The sequence below is a fragment of the Mus musculus genome, chromosome 1 (genome assembly GCF_000001635.26).
Source record: "Mus musculus strain C57BL/6J chromosome 1, GRCm38.p6 C57BL/6J".
Taxonomy (NCBI): domain Eukaryota; kingdom Metazoa; phylum Chordata; class Mammalia; order Rodentia; family Muridae; genus Mus; species Mus musculus.
In genome coordinates this window covers 181,674,483-181,690,987 of record NC_000067.6, presented here as the reverse complement: position 1 = coordinate 181,690,987, position 16,505 = coordinate 181,674,483, and the positions used below count along the sequence as shown (strand labels likewise).

General features: G+C 38.4%; 1 protein-coding gene across 2 annotated transcripts in view; it reads right to left on the bottom strand.

The window, feature by feature from the left end:
- The window catches only part of Dnah14 (dynein, axonemal, heavy chain 14), a 238,340-nt gene that overhangs the window by 123,945 nt on the left and 97,890 nt on the right, over nt 1-16,505 (bottom strand). For both annotated transcript variants that reach the window (NM_001377039.1, XM_017314066.2), the window contains 5 exons: nt 13,899-14,033; nt 10,057-10,269; nt 5,138-5,231; nt 2,778-2,986; nt 657-909 (listed from right to left, as the gene is read on the bottom strand). In NM_001377039.1, the coding sequence (NP_001363968.1) occupies nt 657-909; nt 2,778-2,986; nt 5,138-5,231; nt 10,057-10,269; nt 13,899-14,033 (904 nt within the window). The remainder of the gene's footprint in view (nt 1-656; nt 910-2,777; nt 2,987-5,137; nt 5,232-10,056; nt 10,270-13,898; nt 14,034-16,505) is intronic.

Sequence of the window (16,505 nt, the reverse complement as noted above, 5' to 3'; positions counted from 1 at the left end):
TAACTATATATGTGTGTATATACAATATATAGTTATGTATTTAATATATAATAGTAAAGTAATATTACTTTATAACATAATTATAATAATATAAATATACTATAGTATTATAAAGTAATAAAATATAATATAATGTAATGTAATAGTAATATAACTATAGCAACAATAAACACCAAATGTACATCAATCCTGACATGGTCCTACCTCAGTGCCACAACACACTGGAAATTGGGAAATCATGACCCACAGGTACCACAAGAAAATGCACAGTATTTACCAGAAAACAGAACTGCCACAGGATCTGGCAGTCTTTATTCTACATACATATTCAAAAGAAAGTATTTTTAGATGTGCATGTGTAATGTGAAGAATCCTTAAAACACAACAAGGCATTCTTGCTTAATCAGGGTCTTCTAAGGCTATTTCTACTTATTTATATGAATCTCAACATGTATGTTATTAATTTACCCCTGTTAATGTACACTCTTTTAAGAGTTTTAGCTTGTTCTGTGGACAGGCTGGCTGTCACCTCAAGCAGACGGAGAGACTATACAATTCCTACCTTCACTTTTCTTTCATAATACCTACTAGAAAGAGACAACCTGCCACCGAAGAGTGAAGACATATTTCATCAGTGAGACTCAGGGAAAACTCACTTTTTGGAGTTCCTTGTTTTATATGCATGAATTCAAAAAAGGCATCTAGAATCCTGCACAGAGTAATGACGACTGTCACGTCCTGTATGGGATATGGTAGAAACTTTCTATGCTTTTTCAGAAATTTCATCCCTTTTGTAACACTTCTATTAATCATCATTTCAAGACACTGAATTCCTTGTTGACTTATACTTTTTGAACTTTTTAGAAGCCATGACTTCATGTAAGGCTCCCATCCCAGATCAACAGGGTCCTAGTAATAAAAAGCAAAAGAAAAATCTTATGTAAATAAAAATGCAGAATTATTATTTTTTACTTCATCACCTACCCGTGGTTAGATTTAGTATTATTTAAAGCTAAAACAATACAATAACAACAACGAGCTAAAGAAATCACAATTTTTGAAATTATATTGGAGTTTAACTATGGTTTGAAAAGAGAACAATCACTGGGGATCTGAGTGGGGGGAAGTGTATTAACCATAATGGAAAGGTCGGTAGAGGCGGCCCCAGCTCTCGTTCTAACTGACATCCCAAATTAGGTGGACCAGTGAGCCAATCATCGCTGCTAATGAATTTCATGTATAGAATTTTTAGGGTTATGTTTTCTACTTCTATACCATTGTCTTGGTGTAGAGAAATTTAAATCCAGCAACATAGCTGCTCTGGCAAGGGATCACATATAAAGACCTTCTAGGTCTATATGACCTAGGAGGAATGCAGACACACCCTGGATTGCAGTATGATCTGGCTGGAATACAGACATGCCCTTAATAGAGCATATCCTTTAATCCCAAACAATGAAGGTAGAGTTAGTTTGTAAAAGGATGAAGTCATGTTTGAAAGTGATATCTAATTGAGGGGCAGACAAAGTGATGCATCAGAGAAAGATTTGACAGAATGATTCAGAACTAGGATATGCCCAACTCTCATGAGGACAGATAGGAAAGAGAGGCAACTTAAGATCAGCTTAAAGTGAGTCAGAGGGCAGTTTAGGGAATGCAGTTGAGTTTAGGTAATGCACTGGACTTCAAATGAATCAGTATGGAGAGAATCTTTTGTGTACTGTAAGGAAACATCACCTTTTAATACAAAGCTGATTTGGCTAATACACTGATGCAGGAAATAAGAGGGGATAGTTCCAATAGGGAGAAAGGAAGTCTGGAATAGGGTCAGGCATGGGAAAGATTTGGGTGAGATTTGTCTGGAACTCTGAAGAGACAGATGCATGAAACTAAGGAAAGGTAACCAGCCACGTGGCACTCATAAAATAAAATACACAGTTTAAGTTAAGTAGTCAGAGAGCAAGCCCTAATTTATGGCTAGGTATTTATTCATATATAATTAAGTCTCGGAGTCATTATTTTGGGAACTAGGGTGTGGGTAGAAAAGCCCATGGCTACAAATCAATCAGTGTAGTTCCTGCTGAGTTGAGTTCAGTTGAGTTTCATTTGTGAGTTTTGTTCATATAGTCCAGGTCAGCAGAGGCAGTTGAAGCCAGAGAATAAGAAGGAGCCAGAAGATTAGAACAAATTGTCAGACTTAGTTTGAGGCCAAGCAGAGCAATTCAGTGAGAAGCCTAGAGAAGCCGTATTGAATCAGCCAGCTTGGAAAGGAGTTTGAGCCAGAACAGCTGAGTTCAACCAACTTGCTAGAGTTCAGAAAGAACTACAAAGGGTGAACATATTCAGCAGTAAGTCTCAGAAGTTGAAACATTCTAGGCCTAGATTAGATTCTACAGAGGCTAGAAGCTTCCAGGCCTACAAAGACAGAAACTCTCTGGGCCCAACCCAAGCCATGCATTCATACAGCTTGGGTATGGCTCTCATCACATCCCATCATCTGGGGAAATAAAACAGACTTTCACATCTTAGAGAGATTCTTCCCAAATTCTGAGTCATACAGTCCTTTGCTGGCAAAATACTTCATATAGATAGCCTCATATGCTTGTCTGAAATAGTGATGTCTAGCTTCCCAGTATAATATTAGTGACAGTATCACTTCTGGATTATGAGGTTTTGGGGTCACTCAGCTGGGTTTAGAAGCAAAACTAAAACACAATTAATAGGGGTAGTCGCTATCCTCAACATTCTTCTGCCTAGGACCAGGTTTGAAAACCTACCATGTACACCATAGCACACCGGGTGATGACAGAGGGGGTGGCGTCAAAGAGAGAGTCTGCCTCAAAAACAATTCTGATCTTGTTAGTCAGGCTAATCCTTTCGCTGTTTGCCAGGCACAGTGTTCTAGTTTCATCAAGCACAGTGTTTAGATTTTCTATCCATAGGCTGTCAATTGGGCCATCTAAAACAATCCATTGCCAATCAAAATCTAGGAAGGAAAACATTTTTAATGTCGTTAAGACTAAGCTCAGACTTATGATAATCTTAAAAACTTTCTATTTTTGTTAGAAAATTATTCTTTTGTGCATATATGTATGATACACATATGTACATGTGTATATACACATTTGGATGTACATACATATGTGAGGGTATGTGTGTATGTAGGCATACATGTATGTAGAGGGTTGAAGTTGATGTCAGGTGCCTTCTGCAATAATTCTCCCCCTTATTCATGGAGCCAGGGTCTCTCACTTGGTCATTTCTGGCTGGTCAAGCGAGCCAGTTTGCCCTGCAGGTCTCCTATCTCTTCCTTCTGAGTCTTGAGATTATACATTCATATACATCTGGCCTCTTAATTAAGTTCTAGGGATCTTGATTCCAGTTCCACGCATGTGTGGCAAGTACTTTACCTACTGATCCATCCCTCGGCCTCTAGAAAGTATTTTCTAAGATGAGAACATTGTTCCAAGAACGAGTGCTTATGTTACACTGAAGCCTGCACTGGACATGTTCAACTTTCATGAGTGGGATTATGGACCTTATAAAAGAGGCTACACACACACACACACACACACACACACACACACACACAAATATACTCTTCAATATTCATTCAATAAATATGCTATATCTTGAAATTGCTTTAAGCACTTTCTAGATAGACATTCTTAGATTGATGAAATGCATAATAAATCCTTAAAATCTGGATAGGAGAAAGACAAATAGTTGCGTATTTTTTCAATAATATGGTTTGTGAATTTGCATCTTCTACTAAGGAATAATTTTTAGGCATGCTGTTCCTAGAAAATGTCAAAGGAAAAACTCAAAGAACAAAGTAGACAGTTTAAACTCTATCATACTCAGACCCCATGCACTCCATCACTGCAGCCTCTGTGCTGCTATAACACAGTGCCTTTGACCAGGCAGCTTATTATGACCAGGCACACATGTGCTCTTTACAGCTCTGAAGGCTGAAGGCTAGGTGCTGGCAGATTGTTTGGTTAGAGACAGCTTCTTGGTTCAAAGAGGGAACCTTCCTCTTACTGTGTGGTCACATGATGGAAGACTTTCCCTTGAGTCCCTTTTACAAGGAATCTAATTCCATCAGTAGGGGCAGAGTGCATCTCATGTAGGACATTGATCCTACTCACTAGGGCCCATCTCTCCTGGCCGTCTGGCTTCCCCAAGACACTGTGCTCTAAAAATCACTAGCTTGAGGACTAGGATTTAGTACTCACACTTTGGGGAAGAGGATGCAAACATTCCGAACATAGCACTGCATGCTATGCTTTCTATCATGCTTAATAATTTTAGAATCCTACCAGCCAGGAGTAGGGAGGTCACTACAAAAGGCTAAGCACCCAGAAGACATTTCAAGTGTTCCCGATGAACCAGAGAGCAGAGGTAGGACCCAGAAAGCCTCTGCTGGGAAGATGGGCTCTGTCTGCTTGAAATATCTATCCTACCCATTATCCTACAATCTCATATAACTAGCTATACTATAAACTATAACTAAGGATACTCTTAATTAGCTATACACAACCACTGTACTTTCCTTAAAATGTGATCCCAAACTCCAGGAGAGCAGATACAGGAGTAAAAGTCTTTTTTAGAGTGTGGATCGCAAACATAGTGCTGATGGCAGAACTGCTGTGAAGCTCGGTCTGGGGTAGGGGAGGGAGGCCGAGGCTTTTTCAGTAGCATGGCAGCTCCTATGGAGCAGAGCCTGTGTTATGCACCCACCCTGTGCATTAGAGATGAATCTGCTGGGATTCTGTGATTTAGCTGGCAGTGCACAGATGGGTTGGCATTGCCACTCAGAGGCAGGAGGCTTCCCCTGCTGCTTCTCATATTATTATTTCTACCATTAATACCATTTTAGTCATCCCAATTATCTATAAACCGAAACTCTACTTGAGCTCCAGTGGTTATATATCATAAGAAGATGAATACACACTGTAAGAGTTGTGGTATGAACAGAGATTTTAAGCAAACACACAGGAAGAAGTAAATTGTGCAAGAATTAAACTCTTACCAGTCAAAATATATAGACATAAATACAGTTCATGTTGGCTCAAAATTTACTTCAAATTCAAATACAAAAATTAAGTGTGCTGAATTTGATAATAACACTTACCATGAATTTCTGGAGTTTTAAAACTTTTCTCTAGTTCACCCATAAAAATGTTGTTATCCATATCCGCTATCGTAGAGAAACCAACTTGGAAAATCTAAATTATATAATGGATAATCAAGAAGTAACATTGGGCTAGCATTTCCTGTCTTTATTGTCATTATTAAGTAACTACCTTTTAAAAAAATTCTTTTATTATTTAAATACATTTTATACATCAAACATAATAATATTGAGTATTTTGATAATCATATAGTACATAAAAATTTTGTTCATCTTTTATATTCATATCCTTTCATACCCTAAAAATATCATTAATGAGCATTTAATACTATCCGTAACTGAGGATCCTATATCTAATATTGAATACTAAATTGTTTCAAAACATACAAAATAGTCTTTGGGAATTAAGCATATTAAAAGAGCATAAAATATTAAAAATAAATCATTAAGAAATATATTCAAAAGCCCTTATATGATACCACATGACATAGTGGGAGAGTATTTAAAATGCATTATATATCTGTGCACATTGTGTAACAATCAGTTTACTTAAAAAAGACTATCAGTGTTTCTAGGAGAGAAATTATTTTATCAGTAAGTATATTTTAAACATTTCAAAATAGCAAGAACTCTTTGAAGTTAAACATTAAGGAAATGCTAATTTCAAGCACAGTGAGAAAAATTATCAATAATATTTCTATGATGTTTGTAGAGCATGATTTTAATATTTTTAACTGTTAATATTCAGCAAACAGGATAATTATTTTAACATATAGTTTGTTGTTATATCTCCCTTTTCACTTCTGATTTTATTAATTTGGATACTGTCTCTGTGCCCTCTGGTTAGTCTGGCTAAGGGTTTATCTATCTTGTTGGTTTTCTCAAAGAACCAGCTCCTGGTTTGATTCTTTGTATAGTTCTTTTTGTTTCTATATGGTTGATTTCAGCCCTGAGTTTGATTATTTCCTGCAGTCTATTCCTATTGGGTGTATTTGCTTCCTTTTGTTCTAGAGCTTTCAGGTGTGCTGTCAAGCTGCTAGTGTAAGTTTTTTTCAGTTTCTTTTTGGAGGCACTCAGAGCTATGAGTTTTCCTCTTACCACTGCTTTCATTGTGTCCCATAAGTTTTTGGTATAATGTGTCTTCATTTTCATTAAATTCCAAAAAGCCTTTAATTTCTTTATTTTTTCCTTGACCAAGTTATCATTGAGTAGACAGTTGTTCAGCTTCCATGTGTATGTGTGCTTTCTGTTGTTTTTGTTGGTATTTAAGACCAGCCTTAGTCCATGGTGATGTGATAGGATGCATGGGATTATTTCAATCTTCTTTTTATAGCCCTGGCTGGCCTTGAACTCAGCAATCTGCCTGCCTCTGCCTCCCAAGTGCTGGGATTAAAGGTATGCACCACCACTGCCCTGCTATTTCAGTCTTCTTGTATCTGTTGAGGCTTGATTTATGACCAATTATATGGTAAATTTTGGAGAAGATACTGTGAGGTACTGAGAAATATTTTTTTACTTTAGGATGAAATGTTCTATAAATATCTGTTAGATCCATTTGGTTCATAACTTCTGTTAGTTTCACTGTGTCTCTGTTTAGTTTCTTTTTTCATGATCTGTCCACTCCTGAGAGTGGGGTGTTGAAGTCTCCCACTATTATTGTGTGGGGTGCGATGTGTGCTTTGAATTTCAGTAAAGTTTCTTTTATGAATGTGGATGCCCTTGCATTTGGCGCACAGATGCTCAGAATTCAGAGTTCATCTTGGTAAATTTTTCCTTTGACCAATGTGAAGTGTCCTTCCTTATCTTTTTTTGATAACTTTTGGTTGAAAGTTGATTTTATTCAATATTAGAATGGCTACTCCAGCTTGTTTCTTGGGACCGTTTGCTTGGAAAATGGTTTTCCAGCCTTTTACTCTGAGGTAGTGTCTGTCTTTGTCACTGAGATGCATTTCCTGTATGCAGCAAAATGCTGTGTCCTGTTTACATATCCAGTCTGTTAGTCTATGTCTTTTTATTGGGGACTTGAGTCCATGGATGTTAAGAGATATTAAGGAAAAGTACCCGTTACCTCCTGTTATTTTTGTTGTTAGAGGTGGAATTATGTTTGTGTGGCTATCTTCTTTTGGGTTTGTTGAAAGATTACTTTCTTGTTTTTTTGTAGGGTGTAGTTTCCCTCCTTGTGTTGGCATTTTCCATATATTATCCTTTTAGGGCTGGATTTGTGGAAAGATATTGTGTAAATTTGGTTTTGTTATGGAATATATTGGTTTCTCCATCTATGGTAATTGAGAGTTTTGTTGTATAGTAGCCTGGGTTGTCATTTGTGTTCTCTTAAGGTCTGTATGACATCCACCCAGGATCTTCTAGCTTTCATAGTCTCTGGTGAGAAGACAGGTGGAATTCTGATAGGTCTGCCTTTATATGTTACTTGACCTTTTCCCCTTACTGCTTTTAATATTCTTTCTTTGTTTAGTGCATTTGATGTTTTGATCATTATGTGACAGAAGGAATTTTTTTTTCTGGTCCAGTCTATTTGGAGTTCTGTAGGCTTCTTGTATGTTCATGGGCATCTCTTTCTTTAGGTTAGGGAAGTTTTTTTCTATAATTTTGTTGAAGATATTCACTGGCCCTTTAAATTGGGAATCTTCGCTTTCTTCTATACCTATTATCTTTAGGTTTCGTCTTCTCATTGTGTCCTGGATTTCCTGGATGTTTTGGGTTAGGAGCTTTTTGCATTTTGCATTTTCTTTGACTGTTGTGTCAATGTTTTCTATGGTATCTTCTGCACCTCAGATTCTCTCTTCTATCTCTTGTATTCTGTTGGTGATGCTTGTGTCTATGACTCCTGATCTCTTTCCTAGGTTTTCTATCTCCAGGGTTGTCTCCCTTTGTGATTTCTTTATTGTTTCTATTTCCATTTTTAGATCTTCTATGGTTTTGTTTATTTTCTTCACCAGTTTGTTTGTGTTTTCCTGTAATTCTTTAAGGGATTTTTGTGTTTCCTCATTAAGGGCTTCTAGCTGTTTCCCTGTCTTCTCCTGTATTTCTTTAAGGGAGTTGTTTATGTCCTTCTTAAAGTCCTCTATCATCATCATGAGAAGCGATTTTAGATCTGAATCTTGCTTTCCTGGTGTGATGGTTTATTCAGGACTTGCTATGGTGGGAGAATTGGGTTCTGACTATGCCAAAAACCTTAGTTTCTGTTGCTTATGTTCTTATGCTTGCTTGCCTTCTGCCATCTGATTATCACTAGTGTTATCTGCTCTCACTATGTTTGACTGGAACCTGTCCTTCCTGTGATCCTGGTTGTGTCAGAACTCCTCAGAGTTCATCTGTCTCTGTGATCCTGTGATTCTGGGATCCTGTGATCCTGAGATCCTGGGTGTGTCAGAGCTCCTGAGAGTGAAGCTGTCTCTGGGACCCTGAGATCCTGGTGTGACCAAGCTCCACGGATCCTGGGATCCTGAGCATGTTAGAGCATCTGAGAGTGGAGCTTCTTCTGGATGTTGTGGGACTGGCTGTGGATTTAGTGCTCAAGGCCTGCTCAGGGCACCCTGATCCTTTGATCCTAGGTGTGTTAGAGTGCCTAGGAGTGGAGTTTCCTCTGGGTAACGTGGGACTGGCTGCAGAGTTCACGCCCAAAGTCTTCTCAGGGCATAGGCCCAGACTGGAAGGAATCTGTGCCACTGGTCCTGTGGAGTTCCTGGGTGCCTAGGTCCCGATGGTCCCAGTTACTTCCAGTGTTGGGGAAGGTGTTGTGTCCTCCTCACCTCTGATCCTAGCACTAAGTAACTATCATTTTAATATAGGCTTTTATAATTTATAAATGTTTTTTATAAGCCTCAAGGTGCATGCAAAGCCAAAAAGATGAATTTAGCAAATAGACAATTTAAACATTTTGTATCAGGTATACAGAACAAATATTGATAGACTTAAAGGCTGAAGGATTCTAGAAGACTAATAGCAAAGGACTTTAGCACGCTACTTTCACCAATATCGGATCAAAATCAGCAAAGAAACAGCACAGAGGAGCTGCAGCAGCTGGACCGAGGGCACGTGGTACAGCCTACCCCACAGCTGCAGGGGCTCACACCTACACTGGCATGAATTACACAGGAAGTAATTCTCAATGCCAGGGAACATATTGTATCATGTAGAAAGCTCAACATGTTCAGTCAGCCCTTGTTATCTAGGGGGAACTTTCTAAGAAGCCCCAGAAAATGCCAAATCATAAGAATGCTTAGGTGCCCTATATAAAATAGTACATTATTTAGATACAACCTATACAAGTTTATGTCTGGATTTCATTTCCAAATAGTTTGGATCTATTTTGGGGTGAGTCTACAGATGTGAAACTCATGAATACTGAGATATGATTATATTCTCAGAATTGTTCTAAATTTTCTTTGTATATTAGTGTATGAGCTAGCAAACGCAGGTTATTATTTTCTATCTTTGCTAACCCTTTTCTTTCAAATATCACCTTTTGCCTATATCTTACCTACTGAGAATTACCAATAACACCACTTTTATAAGAACACAACTTTTCTTGGCACTTATATTCACTGTTTAACAAATTTTCCATCAAATAATTTATTCCTTTTCCCTTCTTTACAAACCCATCCTCATTTCTTTAATTGTCCTTTAGTGACACTTACTTACCAAGTTGTCCTCTATCGTGGGCTTCGTCCTCTTTGCATTTCTTTCAACACAAATATTTTCAACTTCACCCTACGGTTTACTGACCACTTAAAAACTCAACAGTGTAATTTCTATTTTTAATAACTTATATTTTAAAACTGTTTATAATGCTTCTTTTATATTAATAGGTGGTTAATTATGTCTTAATAAAAATAGTTTGAGCTATGCAACTGTCTATATTAGTCAAAGGAAAATATTAAACTCCATAGTAAACTTACATTAGATAAGTCTGTGATTCCTGACATTTCAAAATCATTGTCTATCTTAGAGTAATCTGCAGTGTTCATATGGACATAATTTCGAATTGCTGCCGATAGTAACCCATCGTTCCATTCCATGGTGTTAATGTTCAGCTGTCCATACAGTTCACTGAGAGTGATACATTTTGGATTCAAAACACAAACATCGACTTTTCCTTTTTTCCCTGTAGACTGGGGACAGGGAACAGGAGATCCAGTCATATTTTAAAAGGAATTAGGTATAGTACAATTACTTAATTTTTTACACCGTTGTTGCCAATGGGTTTTGGGAAAAATCTTTCACATCAAACCAAACCTCTGTAAAGGTAGTAATTAACAAGATGTCTCACTGAGCTCCGCTACAGAACACAGGCTCTGACTGGGATGCGGCATGCTGGGAGCCAGGGTGCCCTGCAGAGAGGAGGGGAAGCAGGGTGTGCTTTCAGTCTAGTTAGATCTTATCCACAAAATTGTAACTTGCTTGGGCTCCACCCAAACTATTCTCTGCTTCATCTCACTCAGATTTAAGTAGGGTAAGGGGCAGGCGTACTGCCAGAAGCACACAGATTTACATAATGCAAGGCAAGAAGTTATGGGTACAGATATACAGGTAGTGGGAATCGTTGGGAAATTAAGATAATAAAAACCCAGCTGTGTATACTGAGAATCACATGTAAGACACATGTACACAGCTGGGTGTGGTTCAATGGATAAGACCAGAACTAACATATGCCATGGGGACTGAGATGATATCAATCCACAGGACTGGTATTTAGTATGATGTATTAATTTGGTAAGGCTTCTTTAAAAAAAAAAAAGACTAGGTGACTTAAACTATTTCCCCCCCCATACTTCTAGAGACCAGAAGATCAAGGTGAGAGAATACCAATTGTATTAGATTAGGGCCTTCCCTCAGAGCCTCATTTCAGTTTTATCTCTGTAAAGGGCTTGTCTCCAAATAAAGTCTGAGGGATTCAGCTCATAAGTTTTAGGGGGCTCATAGTAAATATTAAGTGTAACCGCAAGGTAACCATTAGGAAAAAAAACTAAAAAAAAAAAAATACAGAAAAGAAATGGAGAGGAAATTGAAAGGGTACACTGTGTGTTGGGGGAATCAAATAGGAGATAAAGAAGTATTGTGGAACAAAAGATGTAGGGGATAGGAGGGGAACAACCAAGCACAAGGGCTGAGTAACTTTTTAAAATGTAAATGGATTAAATTTACTACTCAAAAGGAAGAGAAGAGCACAGTGGATAAAAGGTTAAAATATGCTCTAAACATATTCTGCCTGCAAAAATAAGAGTTCAAGTCATTTTAAAAAACGAGGCAAACTTGTCTTCAAATAATTATTTTAAAAGTAAGATGATGGTAAAATATGTCATATATAGTGACCAAAAGAAATCTTGGCATCTGTACTAATATACTTGGGGTAAAAAAAATTTGAGACAAAAATAGTGCATATTTCTAAAAGGGTTAATTTAAGAAGACGTAAATGTACAAGCTGAATAATAGACTCAGACTATGTGAACACTGACAGATAGATTTACACTAGTTCTCGAGACAGCAATTCACTTTCAGTAATGAGACCGTCGCATTTTCAAATAATTGTTATAGTGCTGTGTAAATGGAGATTTTTAAGCTTACATTTTCACCTAGAATTGTGTATCCCAAATTAACCTCATACCTTTAAAACATTCACAAATACCAGTCTAATAATCCTATATGGTATATGTTTAACTTCATTTTACTATACTTATTTTGTGTGTGTGTATGCGTGTGTGTGTGTGTGTGTATGTGTGGGTGTGCCTGTGTGTGTGTATGTATGCGTGTGCATGTGCACAAACAAGGTCAGAGTAGCTTGTGTGAATCACTTCTCTCTTCACCCTGAGGGTCCTGGGGACTGAGCTAAGATGCTCAGGTTGTGGCCGCCAGGCTCCTGACTCTCTGAGTCACCCTGCAGCACATTTTGCCTTTTATTATTGAGGAGCCACGTGTGAGTCTTCTGTACAGGCCTTCAATCAATTCATGTCTGGTGCCATGTTTAACTGTAGTGCTGCGGACAGACTTATCTCATTCCTGGTTGTAGGAGAAGCCTCCAGTTTGTCACATGGGGGTATGAGTGAGTTTCCCCAAACATTTTGCTATCCTGGTGTTCTGACTTTTTTTTTTTTTTTTAATCACAAAGGAAAATTGTCACGCCCGCTCTCGACCAGCAAGAACGACGCGACTACCAGTCCTTCTAACAACAGTTTATTCAGTCCTGATTCTTCTTGTTTATATCTCCCCCGAACCCTGGGCCTCTCACTCTTTTTATACTCTCTCTCATCTACGCACCGCAGGCCACGCCCCCTCGCCAGTCACGAGGCTTCAGCTAATCAGGGCAGTAGGGGCAAATCTCCACCAAATTGGATTCACCTGTATCCTGGTACACCTGCGCAGCACTCAAGATGTTTGTGTCTTATATGAGGAAGTCAGGTGCAAGTCATATGACTTAGCTGCAGTCCCTGGCGCCTTTGGGACTGCTGCCACACCCGCTCCCCACAGAAAATGAAACACTATCCCATTCCTTTTTTGGAACTTGATATGAGCATGTGGCTTCTTTCTCTTGTCCTATTATGTACGTACTGCACTGATTTAATAGTGAATGTGATTCCTGAAGTGGTCCCACCTGGTCTTGCTGTATGATAGTTTATTTCTCATCAACGACAATTACTGCTTAAGAACTCATTGAGGACTGGTTAGAAGAGGAACTTATAGACAATGATAAGAATTAGAAAGTACAACATGAACAGTTCTGAAGACAAAATTTTATACCAACAGAAAAAATTCATATAACTATGAAGCTAACATTCTAAGTACACTACCAACAGTGAAATCTTCAAATAACTGAAGTTCACATGACTTAGTGGAGTATTTTATTCTATATTGCATTAAAACATGTACATAGAGGCTTCCTGAGAATCCATGGACAATTAATATTTATTTAAAAGCAAGTAATACATTTGTCAAAACACAGCATAGTATACCAACTAGCTAAAAGACAAAGACTAACAATTATTTTAGTTTTAAAATTTAATTTTGTTTTATGTGCATGGGTGTTCTGCCTGCATGTGTGCCTGTGTATTGTATGCATGCTTGTGCTATAGAAGCCAGAAGAGGGCACAATAGCGACAGACAGGTGTGAGCTGCCATGTGGGTGCTGGGAAGGAAGCACAGGATCTTTGGAGGAGCAGCCAGGAGTCTTAACTGCAGAGCCATCTCTCCAGTCCCCTTCCAACCTCTAATAATCATTATATAAGTTCCAGTCACCAAAAATGCAAAGGTTTGGGGACTAGAAACTTAATGTGGTGAGAATTTTTCTAGAAAAAAATTTTAAAAAAGAATAAATTATTAGGGATAAAGATAACATATTGAAATATGTATCTCAGGTAAAATAAGGAATAAGAACTATAGTTGACACTATCTTAGAGGGTTTTAATTAATTTAATAACAGAATAAAATCATATAAATATTGGAAAAGAGGTATAATTATTTTTACTTGAAGATGATTGAATTAATACTTAGGAAGCAATTGGAACTTAATAAATCAATTCAATAAAGTAGCCAAATATAAAATACACAATCAACAATTACATTTTACACCCCTTACCACAAGTTTGTTATCTAAATTTCAAAAGTCTCACTTACTACAAAGATTTCTTACTACAAAACTTTTAGCAATAACTTGAATAAGTAGTTAAAATACACAGAAAGAATAGCTATTTATACTAAAGCATCTAGTCTGCACAGATGGAAAATGTCTTATTTAGTAGATATTCACCTTTGAGTCAGATTGCCTTTCTTTCATAAGCATGGCAGAAGTAACCGGAAGTGTTACCAATGCTTTCTCTAAAATTTTCCGGACTGTCGTCTTTCCTCCTCCTGTTGGGCCCACTAGAATCACGCCAACACAAACCTGAAGGAAAGGCACAGATTAGCGTGCTGAGCAACTGTTTAAAGTTCTACACATACACACAGACAGACACACACAGACAGACACACACAGACAGACACAGACAGACAGACACACACACACAGACACACACACACACAGACACAGACAGACAGACAGACAGACAGACACACACACACACACACACACACACACACACACCTTGTGCCCACCCAGGCTTTCATGACTGTCCAAACCACTGTCTCTGCCCTGCCTCTGCCTTTACTGTGTAGGCTAAGGCTGAACCGAGGAAGTCCCCTTACCAAAGAAACCCTTCGAATTCCTGGGGCTGAGCACTTCCTGTTGCTGTCCCAGCGCCCCCTCGCAGCTTTCTGAACCACAATGATTTTCCTCTTCCTTTTTTCTTTTTCTTTTCCTCAGTCGTTCTTACTGCTCTCTCTCCTTTGCTTTCCCTTTAGTCTTGTCAACTTGGCTGTAAGTGTGACCCGGCTTCCCAAGTCTCTCCAAATGGCTGCCTTCCCTCTGCTTTCACTAACTGCTTGCAACCCGATGGCTGGTGCCAATTCAGAATGACCTTACCTGGCTTTCTTTCTGAACTTAATGCTTTTGTATGCACCATTGCTCAAAGCACAATACTGAGCTTTTTTTTTCATTCATAGCTTACAAGCCATTTTCTTGGTTTTAGCTCTGATACTTGGGGGAGTCAATGAATCTATCTGGGTTATGGGTCCTGTCAGCAGGATTAGTTAGTGGTCAATACAATATTGTACTCCTGGGGACATTCACCAGAAGCTAAGACAGCGTGTAAAAGAAAGGTGTATGTCCTTGTGGAAAGTGCCTTATGGGTTAATATTCTTGCATGCCATCAGAGAAGAGCCATTGCCAGCTTAGGTTTTCAAGGATGTAAAACAGATTTGAGGGTAAAAATTCTGGGAATTGACTGTAGGGTCTCATGTACTAAACACTCACTCACTCACTCACTCACTCACTTACTCACCCGCCCAATCACTCTACCACTGAGCTACACCCCAGTTTAGTACAACTTTGGTACTCAGAATGTATATTCAAAAAGTCTCCTTCAGAAGCAGAGGTTGGATATTTTTGATGCTGGTATTCTTTTAAGACCAGGGGCTGGGTGCACCAAACTCAAGGCTCTTGTCACACATTGCCCATGTCCTGCAGTTACTTAGTCCCTGTGTCGCTCTGGGATTATGTCTTAGGGAGGAACAAAGGCTGTTAGTCTGACTCCGGCTACTGTTGCAGCACATGGATCTCTGTCTCTGACCTTAGAGTGTAGTTACTCTACCAATATTAACTTGGGACAGGATAACTTCATGAGCCACAGTGATATGAAAACCAGCGTGCTACAGACATAGAGATGGTGCAAGGGGCTCTGAAAAACTGCTAAGTCAGTCTTGTCAACTGATGTGCAGACTTGATGCGCCGTAGAAGTAGCAGGCCAGTGAAGAAAAACCATGGAAACTGACTATCCTTTTGGAAAAAAATATATGCTACTTTAAAAAAGAAACTCCAGTCAACTAAAAAAAGGAAAAAATGCAATATTTAAAATATTTAATTTTTTGAGGAAATTCATAGAAAATATCTTTGCAAAGATAGCTGAAAAGATGTTTTTAAAGCCAGGGTACAAAAAGCTCAAGCTATAAAGGAGTAGAGCTTACTGAATTAAAATTATCTTTAATACAGCTTGAACAGTGCAACACTTCTAAAACTCTGAGGCTTAGAAAATTTACCCATAATGCACACAGCTGCTAAATCATTATGGTGTAAAATACACAGTAAAAAAAAAAAACCCACATAATATTTTCTAAGAAAAAGATAAACATTCACATGAAAAATGACTACATTCTATAATCTGGCAATTCACATAAAACTCAAATGGCTGAAAGTATTTAAAGAGACACAACATCGCGCAAGGAACCAGGGTATGACATCCTAGTGAACATACACAACAGGCACTCGTGCCCAGGCAGAACAGGAGTTTCCAGATGGGGTAGCGCAGGATACAGGGTGGTTTAGACTACATTTGTAGAGCTCTGACAAGTACATATTATTGAAGAAAAGTAAAAATATCAATTCCATATCTAACTAAGTAAAACTATCTATTCAATGTCTAACTAAGGGAAACTCTTAATATGGCACTGTGTCATCGCGGCTCTCTCCTGTTCCTCCTGTGTTCTTGAATCTGATCTCATGTCATAGCGGCTCTCTCCTGTTCCTCCTGTGTTCTTGAATCTGATCTCATGTCATAGCGGCTCTCTCCTGTTCTTCCTGTGTTCTTGAATCTGATCTCATGTCATCGCGGCTCTCTCCTGTTCCTCCTGTGTTCTTGAATCTGATCTCATGTCATAGCGGCTCTCTCCTGTTCTTCCTGTGTTCTTGAATCTGATCTCATGTCATCGCGGCTCTCTCCTGTTCCTCCTGTGTTCTTGAATCTGATCTCATGGACTGAAACCT